This window comes from Corvus hawaiiensis, chromosome 5, assembly GCF_020740725.1.
Source record: "Corvus hawaiiensis isolate bCorHaw1 chromosome 5, bCorHaw1.pri.cur, whole genome shotgun sequence".
NCBI lineage: Eukaryota > Metazoa > Chordata > Aves > Passeriformes > Corvidae > Corvus > Corvus hawaiiensis.
In genome coordinates this window covers 45,604,743-45,628,533 of record NC_063217.1, presented here as the reverse complement: position 1 = coordinate 45,628,533, position 23,791 = coordinate 45,604,743, and the positions used below count along the sequence as shown (strand labels likewise).

Sequence of the window (23,791 nt, the reverse complement as noted above, 5' to 3'; positions counted from 1 at the left end):
GATGCTGCCGGCATCGGAAGAGCACAGCTGGAGACATCAGCAAGTGGCAGATGCAACTGGAAGGCAAAAGTAAGGCTGCATAAACACCGTGTGACCCAGCTGCGAGAGTAGCTCAGCAGGTGATGGTTAGACTTAGGGTCTCTGCCCTATGCTCCACCAGCCCCATGCATACTGTAACATCCAAAAGCGTGTCTATGCACAGCATGGAGCTCAGGGCACCCTGTCTGCAGGACCCGCATGGGGACACCCAGCTGCAACCCCTGTCCCCGCAAGCTGGACCCGGCCGGGCAGGGCGGCAGAGAGCCCACTCCCGCCGGATGGCGGCACCCGCAGCAGGTGCGCTGGGATCTAAATGCAAAAGGGGACATGTCGGGGTGTGTGTAGGCTTCTTCTGGGGCAGTGTATATGCGTCTGCCCTTCTGGCTAAATCTAAGCTTGTGATTCTTTAGTTCCCGGCTGGCCGGCGAGGGTGCGCAAGACACTGCGGCATGGAGTCAGCACAGGGGTGGGGGCTTCCTATTTTTGTAGTTATTTTTGACGGCCTGGGGTGTGTGAGGGAGTTCCTCCCAACCAAGAGCGCAGCCCTGGCGCTATTCACTGAGGAGAGCCAGTGCTGTGCGAGGGGCGGCGGGGGGCGGGTGTCCCGGGCGGCGGCGGCGGCGGCGGGCGGGCACTAAGACCGCGCCGCCCCCGGGCGCTGCGCGGCGGCCGCAGAAGAGGAGGAGACCGGCGGGCCCGGGAGGAGAGGCGCGGAGGGGAGCGGAGCTATGCTAAACCCGGGGTACCGCTGAGGCGGGGCGGGCCAGGCCAGAGGCGGGGGCTCTCCGGCGGCGGGCGCGCAGGGGCCCGGCTCCCGAGGCGGCGGCAGGCAGCATCTCGGCGCGGGGAGCGGCTCCGCAGCCACCGGGCCAATGAACATGTCAGTGTTGACTTTGCAGGAATACGAATTCGAGAAGCAGTTCAACGAGCATGCGGCCATCCAGTGGATGCAAGAGAACTGGTGAGTGCCGCCCCCGGGCCTCGCCGCCCGCCCGGATCGGGGAGGCGCTGAGCCCATCCGGGTGCGCGGGTTGCGCCCGGCCGGCGCGGTGCGGCTCGGCTCTGCGCCGCCGTGCACGGGCACACGGGCGCTGCCGCCGGCCCTACCTGCGCGCCCGGGCGGGGGCTACCCCGCCGGGTTACAGAAGGCTGGGGCATCCCGCCGCCGGTGCGGTGCGCTGCGGGCCCCGAGCCCCGCCGCCGCCCCCTCCCGCCGCGCCCTGGCCCTCCGGTTGGCCCGGCGGCGCGGAGCCGCACACGTGCCCCGGCTCTGCCCTCGGCCTCCCATGCCTCCATCCTTGCCCGACCCTCCCGCTCCCCGCGCTGCAGGCTCGTTCAAACAAGTTGCGCGTTTGCCCGCGCTCCCCGCGGAGCCCCTTTGCCTTCCCCCTCCCTCAGCTCCTAATAAACTTCATTTGCAGCCATGCGGTTATTAACTTTCCCGGCGTGTTCGTGCGGCCGGGGAGCCGGGGCGAGCCGAGCCGCGGCGGGACCGGGGCTGCGCAGGGACCCGTCGGGGCTTCCCGGGTCGCGGCGAGCCGGAGCCTGATGGCCTCGCAAGGGGACACAGGCACGCTCACATCCTGGCCCGCCGAAGGGGAGTGGCTGTTCCGGGAAGCTGCTCTCTGCCGGGCACTGCCCCGGGGGCATCCCTGGGCCTTGGCCTGCAGCAGGGAGACGAGGATGGAGGGAGCGCCCCAGCTGTCCTTGTCCCTCCGCCAGGCCCTCTGAGCTGTCCTCGGGGCCAGGATCCCTCTCTCCATGGCACTTGCCCACACCTTGCCCCAGTCCTTGTCCTGGCTTTGTCCACCTGCACTGGCCCTGTGTTCACAGTCTGCGCTCGCTCTCCTGTGCCTTGCTGATGCATTGTCCCTGACCAGCCTTGCCTAGTGCCCAGTCTTGCTGTTTCTGCTGCTTCTGTGGTCTCTCTCTCCAGCTAGCCTCCAACTTTTCCATTGCTTGCATGCCCTCCCTTGGCAGGGCTGTCTGCCCTTTGACCTCCCGAGTGAGGACCTTCCCCATGCCACCCTCATGTGACAATGGCAGGATAGGACTGTCTCTGGGCCCAGGCTTTGGTGCCTGCATTTGTAGGGCAGAATGGTCCAGGATCCTAGGTGGATCTCAGCTAGGGGTTTGCTAGAATCCTTTAGTGACTTGTCCAGGGACTTTTAAGGGCAGTGTAATTAAAATGACCATTTAAGTGCATGTATGTCTCCCTCTGTTCTGCAGGTGAGCTCATTACCTCTTGAGGGGTGCCTGGTGTCACTCATGTTTCAGGAAAAAGGAGACCACATAGATATTCTTGGGCTGGAAGTATTGGATGCTTCCCTTTCTGACCATGTTCCGGAAGAAAATTGGCATCAGAATAGGATATTCTGGTAAAAGAGGATGGAGGGGGTGATATGTGAGTGTATATAATAGCCAGATAACCCAGGAGAGGTGCAGTTTATTTTAAAGAACATTCCTAGCAACTAGCACTCCTGCATCTTCTCCTTGGCTCTCCTGTGCTTCATGATGTGACCTTGGGAATGTTACATAACCTCTCCTAGGCCTCAGTTTCCCCAGCAGAGAAAGACCAGGGGAGTGGGGGATAATAATGCTGAAATGCCCTTACTCGGTGCTTTAATGATTTTGGTAATGTTTGCTGAGTGCCTTGAAGATGTCAGGTACTACATAAATACTAAGCAGTGTTACTAAAGTCTCCCTGGCAGTTTCACGTGCTGCAGAGGTCGCTAGCTGGGATTCCATAACGCCAGGCTCCCACTTTCCAGGTTCAGAGGAGGAGACTGTCAGTGTTACACTGCTGCTGTACAGCTAAAGAGACACAATCATACATGTCCACATGCTTTTCAGTCTATTTTCACCTTCTCTTAGGGAACTGATGAATTAATGTCTTTGATTCTCATGAAAGTGAAAGAGAATGATCTTCCTGTGTCCTGGGAGTGTTTCTGGAAATGAAATAGAGCTGTGCCCTCTGAGGTCTCTATCGTGGCAGACTTTTCCTGAAAATGCTGGTGAAGACTCTTCTGTGTTCCAGGTTAAACTGTGCATTTTTATCTTTAAGAAATGCCTTTGCTTAATGAAACAGGTCCTGCTCAAGCGCTTGAGTTTTGCAGGGAGCTTACATGGTAAAATACAGCAGCTTTTTTTACTCCTGTCAGGTTGACTCAATAGGTTTGTGTATGCAGACATCAATGGCTCCTGCACTTTGTAGGTGTAGCCTTAACGTACACATCCTTAACATAAGAGCCATCCAAGATGAGGTTGTTAAGTAGTAGTTTGTAGGGGTAAACATGCTCTTTGAGCAGTAAGACAAGACAAGGGGGACTTGTTTGAGGAAAGACTGTGTCAGGATTTTATATTGTAATTGTTATTTAAATTAGGGTGCAATACTACTACAATGTCTAACATGAAGGTAAACAAATTCTGTAGGTGTGGCATTTACTATTTTACCTCATCTCAGAACAATGTCTTGTTACCTTACAACACAAAAAATACACAAAAAGAAGGCTGTAGGGTGTTAGGGGGCATGAATTGGCAGTAAGGAGTTGACCCTGACTTTGGGAATTTGAGATGTATCTTTGGAGTCTGACTAGGTTGCGTATGAAGATGTAGCCTAGTTTGAGGATGGACGTGAATCCTTTTACATATCCTCTGAGTTCTGAGCTGGTTAAAGCACTATCCAGCCCTTCTAATTAAAACTGTGTAGGCCTAAAGCTGGAAAAGCTTGAATGCAAAGCCTGGAGGTAGTGGCATACACCCCTAGGTACTGGTATGGTTGGTTGGGAAGGATCATGGTGCAAGGTCTGGTTCTGTTCAGCCAAGGCTTGCCCCTCCTTTGCCTTGGTCCTTTGAGCCTGCTCCAAGCTCCATCACTCCCTGAAGCAAGTACACGTCCTCTGCCCTCAGCAGTAGCTGGCTCCCAGGCTTTTCTTCCCCATCCTAGGGCTTGTTTCCTTGCTGGCATTTGCTCCTGAAAATCCCATCTGACGGCATATTGGTCTAATGGCAGTGAATGAGGTCCTCCTTGCTTCATTCCAGATGTTCCTGCTTCACTATATGGAAGACCCTATCCTGCAACACACATTGCACTGAGACCTCTTTAAAGCTTGGGCCTGGACTAGCAGTGCTGTAAAGAGGGTGCTGTTTTGACACAGAGGGGAAATGAGTAGTCTGTTGCTTGATACTTCCGAGCTGATGGGTTTCATGCCTCCCTGAATGCCTGGCTTTACATTTATGCACTCCTTTATGGTATAGCCCTGGACTGCCTGGTTCTCATGCAGGGAGGCAGGAGCGGCAGGGCAAGGTTGGAGGCTGCAAAGATGGACCTGCAGCCTGCGGGCCTCTGGTGGTAAGAGCTGCCAGTTAGTTGCCTTCCCTAAACTAACAATGTCAGGATTTCGGGAGGTTAAGAAACAGGTCCAGTTACTGTCATGAAACTCCTTACACTTTATGTTGTTGAAAAGCTGTTGTTGATACATGTTTAAGTATAGTGCCATCGAGTAGCTTTAAATATAAAATACAGTATCACTTTAAGATACTGTCATACTGTGCTCAAACCATGAGAGGTGTGATTTCAGTATGTTCAGGATTAAGTCAAATGTTTATGAAAATAATTGCTTAAAATGATTTCTCAAGTCAAACTCTCCCAGCACCTCCTCCTAAACTTCTTCAAAGAGGGAAGTGGTATGAAGTAAATAGTCTGCAGTTCCTTAAACTGCTGCATGAGAATTAAAGCAGCTCTAGTCCTTTATCTCATATGGGTAAGTATATTAATATTTTTGAAGAAAAGTCACAGTTCTGTCAGACATACAGCAAGAAGCGTTGTTGCACTGAGATCCCCATTCCCAGCTGCAGCCAGTGAGGCAGCAAAAACTGGCCAGTGCTTAGGAAAGGCAAAGTGACAGAAATGCCTGGATGGAGTGGTGACTGCCAAAGTCCTTCTCCATCGTGCTGCAGAGCACCAGGTTCAGGCATCAGCACGAAGTGACAGTCGTTCCTGTTATAATTGTCTGGCCAATAATAATTATCTTCAGATGTCTGCTGACGAGGGGCTCACCAATGGGGAGGCAGGAGGCCTGTGCTGACTGCGCTGAGATTATCTGGGAGAGCTGACGTCACGCCAGGGCTTGCCTAAAATCACCGAAACTTTTCCTCTGCTGCTCCGTCGGCTGCTGCAGCGCTCCGGATATCTCTGCTCCAGCCCGATGTCCTCCCACCAGCTGCTGCCCTGGGCAGGCTCTCCTTGCTCCTCTCTCTCTTTCCTCTCCTGTTTTGCTTCCTGAAAAGCCAAGGTTTAACCCTTGGCAGCCGGCAGCATGCTTACAGGTAGTAGGGGGAGGAGGATGAGCAGGATGAAAGTGAAACTGATTATTCCCTAAAAAAAGGTGTTGGGCTCTGCTGCAGATGCTGGCTGGTTTTGTTATTTAACAGAAGTAATGATTCAGTAAAGAGAGAAGGACTGCATAAGGACTGCTGGGAATTTTTTGGTTTTAAAGGGATCTGGCAACTCAAACTCGATCCTGAAATCAACTTTGTGGACCTTAGATGAGGATAAGTGTTTATGTATTGAAAGAAAACATCTGTGCAGGAAGTTATTTTTAACCTTTTGTTACCAAAACTTTTATGTGGCAGAGGCAGAAAATGCAGCCAGTGCTGAGAGAAATTTATCCTTTGTTGTGATTTTCTTTCAAGTCAAAATGAGAGGTAGATGTGGAAGGGCACAGGGTCAGATAATTTGGATTTGTAAATGCACTTGCCTTTTAATAATTCACACAAGCACCATCGTCCTAGACAGGTTTGTTTCCTACATGCAGAACAAGCTCTCCTCATCCACTAAAGGTGCTCTTACCTCATGCAGAAGTCAAGAGTGAGAGGCTGTGAGCATATCTCTCCAGGCATGTGTGCGTAGCAGCCAAAACCTGATGTAAATTACATTTTTTTTTTTCCCCTGAGCTCTTACTAGATGCCAAGTGACGGATGTAGAGAGGGACACTGCAGTCACCCTGTACTTTCCTCTGTGCTGCAGCAAGGAGTCAAACGGAAGATGTGAATTGTTTTCAACAGAGAGACTGTTTTACTTGAGCAGAATTCAGTTGGCCCAAGAATTTAGCCGGCCCCCACATGTCATTCTCCAGAGGGGATTTTTGCTGCTCTCTTGTGCAAACTGGCCATAAAGCTGACAGGGCCACCAGTGCATGGCAGAGATTAGAGGATACCCACTTCTTTGCCTTTCTTTCATCCTGCAGGCCTTTCTGAGCCAAAGACTGATGTATTGGAGTATCACAGGGTTTTGGCTCCTTGAAAATGAAAGGATGGAGGAATGAGGAATGACAGCAGATCTCCTGTCAGAGTTCAGGTGTTTTCTGTCTGGGTGGTCCTGGGAAAAAACATTTTAAAAAAAATACGGTGGACACCAAAATGTCATCCTGAAGATAAATATATCAATGTCTTCTGAATTCAGCCTACCACTGAAACATAGGCATTGGCCTTTTGTTTACTCTGTTCCTAGAATGTGGACACATCTGTCATCATGTTGCTTCTGTGATTTTAAACCTCTTGAGAGTTCTACTCTCTTCTACTTTGTGAAACACCACGTACTTCTGGGAATAATAAACTTGTATGAGTGGAGCAAGGAGTAATTTAGGAACTTGCCATCATTTTTAGAAGGGAATATGGGCATTCAGGAACGTGGATGTTCCAAAACACTTTTTGGAAAGTTTAGTTAAGAGTTTAGGTGCTTTTTCTTTTAATGGAAAAGAGAAGAGATTGAAAGGTTATTTTTAACTATACATTAGCATTGTGTGAAATACAAACTTTTCACTGGCTTAGGCTATATCAACATGTGAGATGTTTATGTAACTGCATTACCTCTGTACTGTAAATTTTTTCTCGCCAACAGTTTTGTCAGCCCACTTGAGCCTTGCCCTGGGTTGGAGTGGTAGGGTTTTGTTTTCTACTGTGCTGCCCCATCACTGACCAAAGCATCCCAGACTGCTGCTGCTACAAGCTGTGCTGTTCCTGTTTTGTCACAGTATCACATTTCCTGGGACTTCCTGGATTCACTGGGGAAAGCTGGTGCAGCCCCATGGGGAGCTCTGCAGGGACACCCAGTTAAACATTTCATAATCTGTCAACAGCACAGGAAACAGCGAGGCTGTGCTGCACCCAGGCTTATAGCAGAAGAAAATTGTATCAGTTCATGTGCAAGGTTTGCAAATGGTATGATTGCTTTCAGATCCAGAGTAGGAGTGGTACCTGCTACTGCCCTTCATGTTGTGCCTTGCACTGTGTGCTCCATTGCAAACTGTCACTTGCAAGTCTTGTTGACTTTTGTGCAATTTTTTTCCTGTGAATTTTGCTTATGGACTAGGAGCAAGGTGGAAGGACTCCAAAATCAACATGACCTGAGTTTGCCTAGGGAAGGGACCCAAGTCCTACAGAGCATGGCATGAAATGATGGGCAGAGCTTGCATCTGCTGAGAAGTCCTTGACCTCCTGTGGAAAGAGCTGGTATTCAGAGTGGGGAAAAAGAGGGGGAGATCCAAGTCAGTGGTTTACCTCATGCCAGAGGATTTGGGACTTTGCAGAGGACACGCAGTGGTTTATGCAGTGCATGGTATGGAGGGGAATGATACCTGAGGATATGGGGAGCCTGACTTCAAACTGAAGGCAGCCATAGTCACCTTTCAGAAGATGGGCATTGGTCAGGTGCCTGAGTTCCTCATTTTAATGGAAATCAAGGACCTGTGTCATCTCTGAAAATTTCTCTTTTTGCCTCATTTGCCCTGCTGCAAAATAGGGAATAATTCCTTTCTGGGGATATTCAGAGTTGGTTTTCTGCCATGTCACAAAGGTGATCCTGAGGTGGTAAGACCTGTATATAACTACATTAGAACAGTACAGAAAACACAATGGTCTTACACTATTACTATGTAGCTTTACACTTGTACTAGCAGTGAAGAATACTTTATTCTTGCCAAGGATGTGGGGCAAAGTTTGTCTCCTTGATTGTGGTAACTGGGGACTGAGAAGAGCTGCTGTAATATTAGAGGCAAGGCAGTTTAGTGTTGGTATCATGGGATTAAACTGCAAAAGTCCAGACCATTTTTAACTGCAAATTTATGAAAGGAACTGTCCTTCAGATAGTCCAATAAAACTTCAGACTGATGATAACTTTTAAATAGAATTTTTAAAATTTGTTGGTAATTAGTTTCAGTATGTGAAGTCTGCAAAGTGAGTAAAAAATGAATTGGACATCATCCAGGTTGTGAGCTTGTCAAATTGAATGTGTTGATTTTGATATCTGATGGCCTCAGTTACCCCTGGACATAAAACTTAAGGTCAGTCAAGAGTGTTATTAAGGACAAAGGTCTGGTCTATGTCTTGAGCCACCAGCAGTATAAATACACCTGGAAGGAGCAATCCCAGGGAGTGCCAATGAAAGTTTTAAGGGGAAGAAACAATGGGCCAAGTTAATTTTTGAAAAAATATCAGAGTGCTATTATTGAGGAGTCTTACCTTCTGACTAATAAAATTGCCTGGGTTTCAGGTTTTTGTTTTTTTTTTTTTTTCCTTTTTCTTTTTTTATTTATTAGAGCCATTAAGAGCTGCTTAAGATAACAGTAAAATCCCCTAAGTATAAACAAAAATGGGATGCCAAAGTTGTTGCGCTGTGCCATTCAGATAGTGGGTTTATTAACAAATGTTTGCAAAGTCTGTCTTTTTCCTTATGTATTTTTCCTTTTAGCTTTAATTGGGAATTTACCCTCTAGGTCCCCTGATGTGATTCTTCTGAATGCTTTCTGAATGTTTACAGGTCCTCTGTAAACATTAATGGGAATTTTGTTGTTGCCAACATACATCATCTCCAGGCAGCTGAAAGCCATGGCTCTTCTTCCTTTTAGTTCTCCCTGGAGGAGCTGGCTGTCCAGCTCCTTTTCCATGTCTTTGCAGGTCACAAGCAAAAGAAACATTAGTTATTAGTAGGAAATGATGTAGACATCTTACATTTCAATTCCTTCTTGTTTCCTCACCCTCCTTGGCTTGACAGCCAAGCAGAAAACTCCAAGCTATTTTGTCCACCACATGGATCTCTAGATGCTCTTGTCTACCTTGACCATCACAAAGACTTCTGCTCTGCTGGCACAGTAGCTCTGGGGCTGCTGGCTGCCCTGGACGCTGTTGCACCTCAGCCCCGGCCACGGGTGTGGATGAGGATCCGTCCTGTTCCACATGCGTGTGGCATCTTCCGTGCTCACAGGCGGCCAGCCCAAACCCCCGGGTGGCTTCACTGCCTTTTCTAGGTAAAGGCAGAAGCTGTGAGGATGTGCTAAGTGGAACTGCTGATGAGAGTGTGCAGCACTGATTTCAGACTCATGATGAAACAGGTTGTTTAGCAGGTAGAAGTATTTCAGGATGCGGTGTTGTCTTTACATTATTTTGTGAGGGCATTTCCCCATTATAGTTTTTCCTAAGATGTTGCTGTTGGCACTGTCTGAAACAAGATACTGGTCTTGTACCCAGGATGCTCACACTTGTTAGGAAATAAAGGAAAACATTTTGCTGTAAGTAACATTCTGAAAACCAGTCCCCTGATGTTCATGAGAGCTGGTCCTTGTGTAATGGTGCCCCTGCATAAAGATGGTAGTTACAGTGAATGCCCTTCCCAGATCCTTCTGCCTATGATGTCTTTTGATCCTGCTCGGGATGTTTGCTCAGGATGTTTTGTTTATTTTCCGAGATTCTGGTATTTGGTGATTACAGACAGTTTCTATTACTGTTCACTCATTCAGGTCCTAGGAGCACCTTGCAGGCGCTGGTGATGGCATTTGTCTGACCACAGATGCCTGCTATGTAAGGTGTCTGAGTCATCAGGAAGTGGGCAACGGAGAGAATTAAGTTTTATTGTAAAACCGCTCCCTCTCTTACCAAATGTAGAGACTCAGGGAACTAACTAGACCATAGTTATTTCTCATGATCCTTCTTCCTTCTTCTCCCCCATGATGCATTTTCTTCTTTCTTCTGATTTTTACTTTCTACCACCCTTTGCCCATTCCTCTTTCATGTTCTGTATGTCTTTTTCCCCTTTAGGAGCAGTCGAGTCAGCATCACAGGTGGCTGGGCAAGCCCTGGATGCTTCTGTAAAACACCCTGCAGGGTGGGAATCATCTGGTGCATGTTTTGGCGTTGGGCTGGTGGAGCTGGGCAGCACGGGCCTGGCCCTGAGCTGTCTCTGGCTGAACAGAAAAAGCACTGCATCAGGGTAGTCCCACTGCCACCTTCTGATAAAGTCACTTGGTCCTTGATTTCTGGAATAAGGCAGTAATAACCAAAGAAGAATGTTTGCTTGTAGCTTTCCCAGCCCCATCGTATACTGGTATAAAAGGGCCCTCTCTTTTAAAAGCCACTTTCCAGTCACTAAGTGGAAAAATACTAAAAAGTCCACAGTAAAACAGCAGTTGGCTTCAGTATAAAAGATTTAGTTCCTGAACTTACGTGTGTTGGCTAATGTAACCCTAATGTAGCATCTGGTACGTAAAACAATTTTGACAATTCACATATTTTGAAATGGTCGTTACTGTAAATGGAATAATTGGAAAAGATGTTAGGATAAAATGAAAAGAAGTTGTGCCTACATTTAGAAAAATGTGCCTGCATTTAGAAAAAAATACACACCAGGCTGATAAGAGCTACCACAGCTTTTTACTGGGGGGTGAACAAGCAGAGCTCCTTCCTCTGCTCTCTGTAGTGGCATGCCCTTGATGGAGAAGAAAAATGGACTAGGGTAACAAAATAGGATCTGTTAGCATCTATCACGTATTGGCATTAAAGCTGGGAGCACAGATTTTGGCCTTGGGCTTTCCAAATGCTCTTCTTGCCTTAGCAGTACCCATGGCTTCAGCTGTTGGGGTGTCATGGAGCATCTTCCCTAACGAATGCTGGTGGCTTCAGGGTAAGCATGCTACATGTGTAAGATACTGTGGGTGGTCCATTGCTGTTGGAAGTACTGTGAGCAGTCTTCATTGTTTCCAATAAATGGCATGTAGGATTGAGGGAGATTTTTGCAGACCACAGCCATCTCGCCTATGCTTGTATGATTATGGTCCAGCATTTTGTCTTCATAGGCTGTGTCCTGATGACCTTAGTTATGATCCATATTTATTGCTGGCAGAGCGTTAGACTCCTTTCCATTAAACGAGATAGTGTTGTATCTGTTTACAGGGGATACGAATTTGGCTTCAGACATCTTTGACCCACTTATCTTGTTTAAATTTTCAAGAATGAGTCCTGACTCGATGGAGTTTCAGGTAGTTTTCGTGTTGTAAAATAGCTGTACATCTTGGAAGAGGGACATTTGTGTTCACTGTATTACCATGAAGAGTTACAGTATTTTAAGTTATCTTTTTCCCTTTGCTAAGGTCGAGACAGAATTCCACAGTCACATTCTTGGTGAGTTAGATGCTTTAAGGACAGAAAGCTCTATAATGCAGCATTTCTAAGAACAGGAAGGATGTGTTGAAAGTGGTGGATCCGTACAGTCACAAGGGCTGCTCTGAGAGTTGCCCACAGCCATTGCCGCTGGAAGGCTTCCCAGATGAAAATAACCATTTCCAGACTTTCAGCTGAGGTGTCTCTTCTTAGCTCTCAAGTCCTGTGTGACACTAAAAGAAAGCAAGACTTTGGTTCCCAAAACTTTGGAGAGTCTCCCATTGCATGTACAGACAAAGTTGGTGCCATCATGCATTTTTCCTGGCTGCTGAATCAAATGCTCCCTCTTGAATGTCAGCCAGCCTGTGAGGCAACAAGGACAGCCTCCCTGTCAGCCAGGTTGCACAAGGGAATGATATCAGGGTGGGTTGCCTTGGGTTTGCTGGCACTGGAGTAGCTTCCCAGGGCTGAACTTTGGCCCCATGCCACACACATGGAAGCACTGCTACAACTGTGTAAACTGAACTGCCTTTCATGACTCCTCCTGGGACCTTGGTCTCCTGTGGCAGAGTGGAAGGGACCAGCGGAGGCAGTAAACTGTCCCACTGCTCCAGCTGCCTTGCCTGCAGGCTGCCTGTGTAGCTTTCCTGAAAGCAGTCCTGGAAAAAGCACGGCATGGAGGTGATGTGTCTTAAGTAGGACCTGTGATGGCATCTATACTTAGGTGCTGGTGAGCCCAAAATGCTGCACCCATGCAGTCTGAGCTGTTTTGTTCTAGCTGCAGGAGCGGGGACAAACACTCTTGTGAATTGGACAAACAACCCTCTCTTAACTGGATCCCATGGTCTGCTGTGATAATGCCCCGTGGTGTGGTCCCTAGACTATCCTGCTTGACCTGCTTCATTCAGAGTGGGTAAGGCACCCGTCTGGAGAACTATAGACTGTCAAGGACTTTCATTATTGAAATTGGGGCCTGGGATTCATCCAAGTCAGTGAGAGATGTATCTGTGATGTGAATGGGAAGAGGGTGTAAATATTTGTGGATGAGAAGTGAGACGGCTCTACCATTACCTGTAGCTTTGGTGCAGATAGAAATCTGGGTGCTGCTGAAATTGGATTAAGCCACCAGCCTACAGGCTTCCTGCAGAAATACCAATGAAGAGTTGTAAATGCAGGATCTGTCTGTGGAGTAAATGGTTATATATGGGAGATCGCTAGAAAGCATGAAGACAAAACTGAAAAGGGCTTGTTTCCCAGAGATGGGCTTACATGCAGTCCTCTCTGTGCAAGTGCTCCTCTTCGAGAATAAAACTACCCAGTGTTTAATGAGTTAATATGAGCAGTGTCTTAGGCTGCCTTCTGCTGTGCTCTGGGATAGTGGCTGGACACTGCAGAAAGCCTTACAGAACAGAAAGGGGAAAGATGTCATTTCAAGTCAGGCTGTGTTGACTCATAGAAGACATTCTGAAGGTTATGGATATATGTTAAGCAGGTATTAAATAGCTCTTGCTTTATAAATATCATTTACAAAAGCAAGTATCCTTCAGGCGCCAGAGTATATGAGTGTGAGTTAATTAGAGTCTGCATTTTCAAAGTGGTGGAACAACAGGATTTAGATCAGACAAACTGCAAATAAGTTTGCTGGTGACGTGAAATCCAGTGACTTCTGTAAAACTTCCTGGCTTTGTGCCTTGCTTTTTCTTCCCCGTCACTGCTTTCTGCAGCTGTGTCCCTTGGACTCAGTGCAGTGGGTTGTGATGTGTGTGGCCGCAGAGAGGAGCGGTGCGGCCCTGCTCCCCATGGCTGTTGCGCTGATGGGGACGTGTCACAGCGGTACTCTGAGGCACTCAGTCACTTGTTTTGCAGAGAAATGCAGGCTGGCAGGAGGAAGAGCCAAACCACAGGCTAAACAGGCTCAGTGGAGCATTTCATGGCCTGCAAAGTGACCAGGCTAATCCTGGAAACCTGCAGCCTTTATCATGACACCTGACACAGCAGCACAGCTGGCCTCCTCTGCTTTACCAGATTTCCATGCTCACATCACTGTCTTTCTAAACATGGCACAGATTTTTTCCTTCCTTAGGCTTAAGGATGGGGGGGAGGGTGAGGGCAATGGAAAAAATCTATATTAAAGCCCTCCCAAAACCAGTCTGAAAATTTAGAGGTCCCCTCACAAAGGGGTGGGGGCCCTCACACCAGGATGGTCTTCCAGGTTATCGGGGCTGTGACTTTGCAGTGTGAGCAGCTTTGTGGTGCATTCAGAAACGCTTGCCTGACTAACATATTGCTTACATTTGCTGACTCACTCTTGCGCTGCCTTTTCTTTCTTGTTCCCTGGATGTGTTGATTTTTATCTCTGTTACGAGGGCTGTGCCCCAGACACTGTATAATCGGCCTGTTTGTGTTTGGCTCCTGTGTTGGTGGAGGTATTTACATTTGGATACAAATGTTAATATCATTCACCCAGAAGTGAATAACAGCAACAAAATACTGGGGGTCTGAAGCCCCCTGGCATGGGAGGGAGGGCAGGGACATGCTGCTCTTGGGCAGGGCCGTCCCCAGCATCACTGCCTGGCATTTTGCACAACCACCTGCATTTGGTCTTGCTGTCTCTTCAAGCCCTGCTCCCCCAAACTGTTTTGAACAATGAATTTAAATTTAGAATCACAGAATATTCTGAGCTGGAATGGACCCATAAGGATCATCAAGTCCAGCTCTTAAGTGAATGGGCTGTTGGCAGCTTTGTATTTTCACCTGCAGAAGATGCTAACACAGGCAGCCTGTGTCTAAAAGGACTTTCTAAGTGGGAGTTGTACATGGGTATGGCTAAGAAGCTTGGCAGAGCTGCTGGGTCCCCAGTGTCCTGCTTTTCTAGGAGAAGTATGGGTGATCAGAGGCCCTGCTTAGTACCGACCCTGCTTGTAGGGTGCTCCTGGAAGGGCTTCGTCTGGCTGCTCTTCCCCAGCTGTGCTGCAGCAGCCCTGCATCCTCACAGCCCAGAATGCTTTCCCACTTTGATCTCTCCCCTGGAGCCATTAAGTGTCCGTGTCTGTTGCCACTTCAAAGAATGCCTGTTCTTGATACGCAGTGTTCATGTACTTCGGGAGGTACAGGTCATTTCTGACATTTCTTCTCAAATACCAGCGATCCTAAGTGATAGTCCTAAAATGAGCGTCCAGGTTAGTATGCAACAACTAGTATGTCTTCAACTTTTTCCCCTTTAAAGCCCAGGCTCCTAAACTTTTGTATGAGTAGCACAGATGGTTGCAACTGTCTTGTCTTTTCAATGGCTTCTGAACAAGCCACCATTTATTTTTCTTGTCCAGCTTGTTTAGGTCTAGTTTGAAGCCCACCTCATTAAGTTGCGATCACATAATGCTCCTTTCTCTTGTTTTAATCAGATGATGTCCAATATATCAGCAGTCCTCATGCAAGGAACGATACTGCATGGCCAATTACCAGGGAACTAATTAGCAGACAGCATCTTCCTCATGGTTCAAAGAGCATTATGTATGAATTCCCCTGAGATCATACAACAGCAGCATCACCTTGCAGCAACATTGCTGTAAACGAAACATGCTGTTTGCCTCTGTGCCTTCTCCTTCCTGCTCACCACTTGTGTGTCAGTCTAGGTGCAGACAGACAGCACTCCCCAACATTATCAAGAGGAATCCAGCGTCAATGGTGCCTTCAGAACCCTCCCTGTGTTGAAACTACAGCCTCTCTGTGCTGGTTTTGCACAGCCGTGGCTGAACAGAACCAGGCTTCTGAGTACATGGACACTTTGAGGAACTTCAGCCTGGAAAGAGTTGCCTTTTTGGTTCTTTTTAAGCATGATTGTTTTCCTCAAGTTGAACAGTATTCATAGGATTTCTTATTGCAGGTTTCAGTATTCAGATTCAGTGAGATCAGTGATACTTAGCATTTGCAAACAGAAACTTCAGAAAAATCTTGGCATTTTTGATTGTGACTTTTGTAAGTGCTGGAGGGAATTAAACTTGCAGCTTCTCTCGTGTCTTCTGTTACCTGTTTCTTCATAGTGGAAATGACTGTCAGCTTCTTGAATCAAGCTCTGAAAGCCCCCCAGGCATTTCAGTGGCAATGCTATGGGCTTGGGCCCAGCTTTACTCACTTTAGGATTTACATTTTTGTCATTGATTCTGAATACTTTATGGACCAAGTATGTATTCAGACAATATCAGGACAATGTGTGCTTGTACACATACTTTTGTATACTTGTTAATGCACTTTTCTCAATCCCTTTGACAGCAGAATGCAGGCTACAGTCTGCTTTCGCTTGGAGGGGCATGCAGTACACCTGAAATCCACTGCTGCAGTGGTAGAAATACAGCCCTACCATCTGCCATGGACTTACCCAGACTACACTGGAGCAGGATAAAGTTTTGGAACGCCTGCAGTACATTGATGATATCATTGTGTGGGGCAATAAAGCAGACGAAGTTTTTGAAAACGGGAAGAAAATTGTCCAAATCCTTCTGAAAGCCGCTTGTTTTTACTGAGTCTCAAAAGCAGTGCCTGTCACCATGAACCCATACAGTGAAAACTAAATGATGAGCAGAGCTTTTGTTTTACATTAAATTAGTCCATCTCCTCTATCCCAGCTTCCTCTGAATTAGTGTTATACTTCTGACAAAGAGCATTTGGCATGACTTATTTGTAAGTCGTACATTGAGATTTATTTGCCCAAGTGAACAGAAACCAGAACAGACAATAATATGAGAGCTTTAATAAAGATGCCTTATCTTTATCAGTTAGTGGTAGTGCGTGTTCTGGCGAGGTCTGCTCTACTGAAATATTTCTTCATTTCTGTTGCCTAAGGTGAGCAATAAGCTTTTTCTTCAGCGTGACATACTCTCACAGGACTGGGTGAGTGGTGGTGCTGGAACAGATGAACTCTTCTCCTCCTCCAAACTGCAGCACCTGCTCCTGGTGGCATTTAACGTTCCCTTGTGCAGCTGGATGATGAATTTCTGGAATGAAAAGCTGCTTCAATGCAGAGTTTAAAATGGAAACCAGGACTTTGCCACTCAGCTTTCAAATTACCTCTTTTAGAGAGTTGAGGAGAAGGTTTTGTTGCCTTACCAGAGTACCCTGTAGGCTGGAAGCCCTAAGCCTGCTCCCACCCTGGTTGGCCTCCAAACTGCTAACTCTTCAGTATTGTGCCATATCTCCTCCCCAGCCCTAAGATGGCCACTTGGCTTTTTCTGTAAGATAAAGGAAGAGGTTTGTACCGCTGGAAGGTGCTTTAGGCTGCAGGCAGAGTCAAGGAAATACCCATATATTAGTTACATGGATAGTTAGATCAGATTTTCCAGCTGTTTATTTTACAGGCATGTTGAGACATCTTAATGCAGTTAGAGGTTATTAAGTCCAAGTTGTTAATTTTAATGATTTTAATAGACCTTTAGCATTCCTGTTTAATCCAGTACTACTTATTGGCCTGCACTGTATGTTGATACTTTTTAAAGCTTCAGATTTGGCAGCTCTCTGAAAAAGTACTTGTATTTCCCAGATACTTGGATTAATTTCTTTCTGCTGCTGTTAACCAACATAGACTTTGTACCTGCATTTGGACTAAAATTTAAAACCATCCGCAGAAAGGAGCCTGATGCTGTTGTTGCAAGCAGCATCACTGGCTGATTTTGAAAATGGTGTCTGTATGTGTCTGCCAGGCAGAGGCAGTGGGTGGAAGGCTGATTGAGAGAGAAAGAAACAGATTTGGTTTGGTTCAAATGAGGCATAAAACACTGTACCAGCCAAGGAGGTCTGAGAAGCTGCCCAATAGACCATGCGACCTTGCTCACTGAAGTGAAGCCTAGCACAAGAGGCTTTCAGCCCCCTTCAGATTCCCTGGGAGAAACATCCTGCTGGCTACAGCACAACAGAATAAGTATCAGCCACCACTTTTTTCTGTGTTGTTTGGACATCTTTTCTTTAGGCTTAAAAGTGTTTCTCCACTAATTCAATTTTAAGTTTCAAAGTTTCTAGACTACATTAGCATTTAATCTGCCTTCTACTAGCTGGCAATTTCTATCCTGATTTGCAGTGATTAAAAAGTAATCTAGGTAGGATTTGGTGGTACTCCAGTATTCAGGCATTTTGATCTTTTAAATCAGGTTTTAAACTAAATGCACATTATATGTACACCTTATTTAAAAAAAAATAGAATCAGTGTTTCATTTGTAATGTAAGGACTATTGATGATTATCTGATTTACTCAGAATTGTAGAACTGTAGCCACACAATGAGGGAGTGCTTTTCATTTGACTGTTCATCTTTTCAAAGGGGCATCTTTTGTGGCTGAAAAGTACAAAAGCAGTCTTTAAGGCTTTACCTGTGGCTGCTGCAGTTTTGCTGTTGTGTTTCAGGAAGCAAACCCAGCCCTGCCATGCTTTACTGAGGCAAAGCTTTCATAGGACAAGCTTTTCCTGTACCATGAGCCACTGTAAAAGAATACTAACTCAAAAAGAGAAGAGACTCAAGGCCATACAAATAAATGTTTCTCTTACAGAGATTATTCCTATGTGACTTCCCTAAATATTTTGTCAAGCATTTCTGTCTCTTGTTTTCTTTAGTGTATGTTGGCACTACATGTCTGCTGACTTTCCTTGGATCACCCTTCATTGTTTAATAACTTGAGGTAATGTGTGCAAATCCTGGAATTTATATATTTGACTGATTTATGAGTAAATCCATCTCAGTGTCTGTTTAAATCTGCTTGAATCTTAAGCGGTGATGATGTTGATATCTTACGGATGTATTGCAGGCATATTGCGGTACTTGCACATGACAAATTCTGTTTAATAATGACAAATTACCAAGGGGGAGTGCTGATTTGGGTACATGACGTGGACCTGTTGGAGTGAGTGCAGATGAGGCCATGAAGATGATCGGAGGACTGGAACACCTCTCCTATGGAAACAGGTTGAGAGAATTTGATTTGTTCATCCTGGGGAAGAAAAGGTTCTGGGGTGATCTTACAGTAGCTTTCCAGTACCCAAAGGGGCTACAGGAGAGCTGGAGGGGGACATTTTACAAAGTCATATAGTGGTAGGACAAGGAGTTATGGCTTTAAACTGAGTGTAGATTTAGATGGGATATAAGGAAGAAATTCTTTACTGTGGGGGTGATGAGGCACTGGAACAGGTTGCCCGGAGAAGCTGTGGATGCTCTATCCCTGGAAGTGTTCAAGGCCAGGTTGGAGAGGGCTTTGAGTTACCTGGTCCAGTGGAACCTGTCCTTGCCCACAGCAGGGGGGTTGGAAATAGATGATCTTGAAGGTCTCTTCTGACACAAACCATTCTGTGATTCTATGATTTTCCATAAGTACACCATTATTAGTATTCATCTAAATTTTTTCTGGGTGCTTATTAGTTCATGAAGGGCTACACAGCACTTTCACTGGTTGAATTCAGTGATTAAGCAGCTATGAAGAAACCGATCTAACCAAAGCTGTAGTCTTTGGTTCCTGCTGTCAGTGCTTTGTCCGTATGACTTTCATGGCTTGCCTCTCACTTCATGTTATTATCTGTTTAGCTTAAGATATCTTTTGATCTTTGGCTTGTAAGCAGAAGCAATAAACACTTCTGTAATGTGCCGAGGGCTTTGTAGAGAGAGGAGTCTGTTGTGCCATTAGGTAACTGTAGAGTGAAATAGCTTATTCCAGTAGACTCTGAAATATATTTAAATGGTAATCCTATTTCTAACCCAGGTCAGGCAAATAACTATATTTGGACTCCTCATCAGAGGTTAGTGTGTTATCCAGTAGGCTGCAGTCACACTAATGTTTCATTGCCCTTGAGTAGAAAATGGTGGCATCCTTGAGCAGCATTATGCAGTGTCTCAATTTTATGGCACTGCTCAAAAGCAAATGTAACGAGCATTGTTTTGTAAAGACTTACTGTACCTGCAGTCACTGACACATGGGGATAACTCCTGTTTCCATTTCACTATGCATGGTGTGTACTCTTGTGTTTTATGTCATTGCATTTTACTTGGTACCAGCCTGGGCTGTGGTCCTGCATGAGATAGTACCCTTTCTCTCACTCTGGGAGCTGCTTTCAGTTCACCTCAGGGTGAAGATGCAGCAAATCTGCATGCACAAAGTGAAAGATTGAGGCCCAGGTTTCAACTATATTAGAATTTTTGAATATTGAAAAATTTTTATTTTGGTTCTTATTAATTTCCTACAGTGAATGTGAACTAGGTCTAAAATCCCAACATGCTATACATTTTTAAGTTCATATAAGTTCGTTTCATTGAATTCAGAGAAGGTTTAAAACCTTTTAGGGTTACTTTTTCCAAGTGAAATATAGAACAACACTGTTACTGTTCTTTTGTATATAATTCCATTCTGTGGCTTCTTCTGTTATGTACAGTACATTTTTGGTATTGTTTGAATAACATTCCTAAGTCTGATAAGAGGTTAATTTAGAAGACCTTATTCTTAAACTTCTGTCATTTTAGCAATGTGGTCTGGAATATATTAGCAGAGTTTCCAGCATTATAAATCAGTCATCTTCTGCAAGTAGATTCATAAGTCAGAACCCAGTCTTAAGTCAAGTAAGTAGGTAATAAAGTATCAAGTACAGACTTCCAGAATCAAAAAGCACAAAGGTTTAAGCTAAAAAAGTACAGGTTTTAATGAGATGTAATGTTCTTACGTTGCAGGAAAAGCTCTCCCAAGAAAGATCACTGTTGTCTTTAGGTTATTCTCTAGAGCCACGTTTTTTTCTACTAACAGCTAATCTCTAATACAGCTGCTGTTCAGTTATAAAATAATAATTTTGCTTGAGACACCCAGGCTCTCTTCTGTTATTTAGTATTTTTTCTTCTTGCTCTCCATGGGTGGGACCATAATAACTGTCCTACTATTCAATAGATGTAGCAGACCAAATACAGGCACAGTAGTATTTTGCCAATTTTCTGACAGATCAAATAAGGCAAAATCAGGTAGCCAAATTCCTGAGGGCATTGAAACTTCAATATGTGATGTGTGGGAATCTGGATGCTCTGCATGGGACTTCACATTGGAGTTAACTGTGGAGACAGACTCTGTATTTAAATGGTGATCTTTCAGAAGGTGATAAAATCATACCTTAACTTTTACATAAGCTAAGTAACTTTTACATAAGCTCAGTAACAAAAGGTGTGGTGCAGGAGCCTGCACAGATTGGTGTGACTAGACTAGAGTGTCCAATACAGAATGACAATAATGCTGTTCCATACTACCTATTATCAGTAGAAGAATGATGGACAGCCCCAGCTGCAAACTCATGTAGACACTGCATGCTCTTTCCCCATTCCCATGCTTGCAGAACTGTGGAGAGATCCATCTGTTCTTCTCTGCACTTCAGTGTCTGTGTGGGGAGAGAAAAATCACAGGTTTGCAGTGTTTTTAGGCTCAGTCACAGCCTTCACAGAACACAAATTTTGAAGTAATTTTAGAAGATCATAATGAATGAATCCGCTAGCGTTGTACTTCTCAGTTGTTAGAATGATTACGTAATTCTATATTAGATTTAGTTCAATTCAGTATATTTTAGGCAGTTAAAATAGCAGGGCAATGAGCAGGAAGACTGGAGAATGAGTCCAGAAGAAAAAAAAAATTACCAAAACCTGATCAGCATCTCAAAGGTTTAAAAAGTTAGCTTATTTGCAAGGAACTTCAAGCTGCCGTTTCCTGTAAGGCCAAAACAAATTTGCTGTATTCTGTCTAATCTTTTTGGATCACTCCTTACAGCTCGAAAGTGTAAAGATGGCTAAACCTGAATTTGCTTAGTGGTCTGTAGAAAAGGGCCTTGTATTTTTAAACCTCTTCCTTTCAGGCCAGGATGGAGAGAATTAGAAAAAGAAGAAGAGAACAGCCTATGAAGCATGGTCTGGACCTTTCTTTGCAGACCTGATTAACCTGGGGAGCTCTTTGCAATTACGGGTTTGCCTTTATAGGGTCTCTTCAATGCTGGGCTTCATGTAAACAGAAAATAATTGGAGAAGAAATACAGCGCTCTATTTCCATTGCATTTCCTGTGCAATGCTGTGGGTGGAGCCATTTGGGAATTTTCCCTTAATTGCACCTTTGGTTGGGAGTGGGGTGTTGATTGAGCTTCAACAAGGCCCAAGTTCTGGGTCCTAACACTTCATCCACAACAACCCTGGGCAGCGCTACAGGCTGGGGGGAAGAGAGGTTGGGAAGCGGCCCAGCGGAAAATTACCTGGAGGTCCTGGTCAGCAGCCAGCTGAACACGAGCCAGCGTGTGCCCAGGTGGCCAAGAAGGCCAGTGGCATCCTGGCTGTATCAGCAACAGTGGGGCCAGTGGGACCAGGGCAGTGATGAGGCCACACCTCAAGGGCTGTGTCCAATTCTGGGCCCCTCACTACAAGAAAGATACTGAGGTGCTGGAGCGAGTCCAAAGAAAGGCAATGGAGCTGGTGAAGGATCTGGAGAGTTAAATCCTATGAGGAGCGGCTGAGGGAGCTGCGGTTGTTTAGCCTGGAGAAAAGGAGGCTCGGGGGACCTTATCACTCTCTTGTACAATTACCTGAACAGAGGGTGTAGCCTCATGGGGGTTGGCCTCTTCTCCCAGGCAACAAGTGACAGGACAAGAGGTCCTTCATGCCATGGTCTAGTTGACATGATGGTGTTCAAAGGTTGGACTTCATGATCCCAGAGGTTTTTTCCAACCTAACTAATTCTGTGATTCTATGGCTGATTTTACCTCCACACCTGCCTACACACACCTTCTCAGAAGTGATTAAGGCAAATTGCCTTGTGTGATGAAAGGTGTTTCAGCTCAGTTTGCTATCTAAAAAAACTGAGGGCTGAATTCAGTCCTCAGTTATGCAAGAGAAGTTGCAGAGAGATTGTGACCCTCTTGCCAGCCATGGGAGGAAGAGCATGGTATGAGCTTGGCACCGTCCTCCCTTTAGGCATTCCCAGAGAAGTATGCTTATGATTATGGCTTCTGCTGGTTGCAGGTTGCCACACTGGTTGGGGAACACTCCCCTGCCCTTTGGTCACACATGAAGTTGTGTGTGTTGCACAAATAAACATTACCGTGTATAATCCTTTGAGTTCTGTGGGATGAGCTGTGCCACTTGCCTTGGGGCTTTCTGTTTGTTGTCATGCTGCAGTAGTAATAGTAAGGACATAACTTCGAATCGGAGGAGGATGAGACCATCTGAGGCAGGCAAGTCCTTCGAAAGTTTAGTAAGTGCCAGCAAAATGAAACTAGGACATCAGGGTATCCATAACCCCTTGAAAGTTCAAGGAATTTGTGCATAATTAATAGCAGTAACCAAAGCAGAGCAGCAGGTAAACATTGGTCTTGGCTTTGTTCTGGCAACTGCTTGGTATGTCCATTTTCCTGACTGAGAAGGAGCGAGACCAGACACAGATTTCAATGCTATCAAACTCAGCTTGATGCCACTGGTAAGCTTTATCACTGTTGAAGATCTCAGAATTGTATCGTTGTTTCATTTGGCTTCAGAGATGCATTAGTTCTGAGGCATCCAAAGGAGGAATTTGACTGCATATACACACAAGCCTAAAAGCTTCTAGAATTGCCCAAGATGACTAAGATCTTTCTAGAATTCTGTAGTGCTAATTCAGAGGAGGGTGCAGGCAGTTGTTCTCAAAGTCCCCCTGTAAGTCTGCAGTTAAAAACTATACGTTTTTGTGATATTTGCTGGATTATTCATCTGGATTATCCAGAGTATGTAGCTGTGCTGTAGAGATGGATGCATGCATACATGTAAACTTCTGAAAGGCAATTTTTATGGAGAAACAATGAAATGACACAGTATGGGGATTACTGCCAAAAAATGCCTTAAGACACAGAAAGGTAAATGAAAAAGAAATACATGTTCAAACTTAAAATCAATTTTTTAGTGTATGTTTGTTTGTTTGGCTGGTGATACATGCACTGTTTGGTAAGATGATTTTTCGTGGCGTGATTGAGATGTGTGCGTCAAGATCACTTTGGTTGGATTACAAGTTTCTGTGTGAAGTGCCACTTGGCTTCTGCCCCCTAAATTTTCATTAAAAAGCACTTTATGATCATCCAACATGAAGGGTGAGATTGGATTGATAATATATCCATACCTATAGAAAAAAATGCCTTTTGAATCTAGGCACATGATGCGGAATTTTTTTTTTTACATAGTTGTATTTGGAAGGATGGTATTTAAATTACAGCCTAGAATAATTACAGGAAAACAAACAATCACATTCATGCATCTTATGTTTTAGAAGTTCAGTTTCTTAAATGTATTTGCTGAAAAAATGTCACCTTCCTGGAAC

General features: G+C 45.5%; 1 protein-coding gene across 4 annotated transcripts in view; it reads left to right on the top strand.

Moving 5' to 3' along the window:
* Positions 1-729: 729 nt before the first annotated feature.
* ELOVL6 (ELOVL fatty acid elongase 6) overlaps positions 730-23,791 on the top strand; it is a 76,990-nt gene continuing 53,928 nt past the window's right edge. Inside the window, exons 1-2 of one of the 4 annotated variants that reach the window (XM_048303853.1) lie at positions 928-1,000; positions 2,269-2,417. In XM_048303853.1, coding sequence (XP_048159810.1) covers positions 2,308-2,417 — 110 coding nt within the window. In that variant the 5' untranslated portion in view covers positions 928-1,000; positions 2,269-2,307. Of the gene's footprint in view, positions 1,001-2,268; positions 2,418-3,032; positions 3,077-12,311; positions 12,383-23,791 lie in introns of those variants that run through there. The other 3 variants (XM_048303854.1, XM_048303855.1, XM_048303852.1) reach the window with 3 other exon arrangements.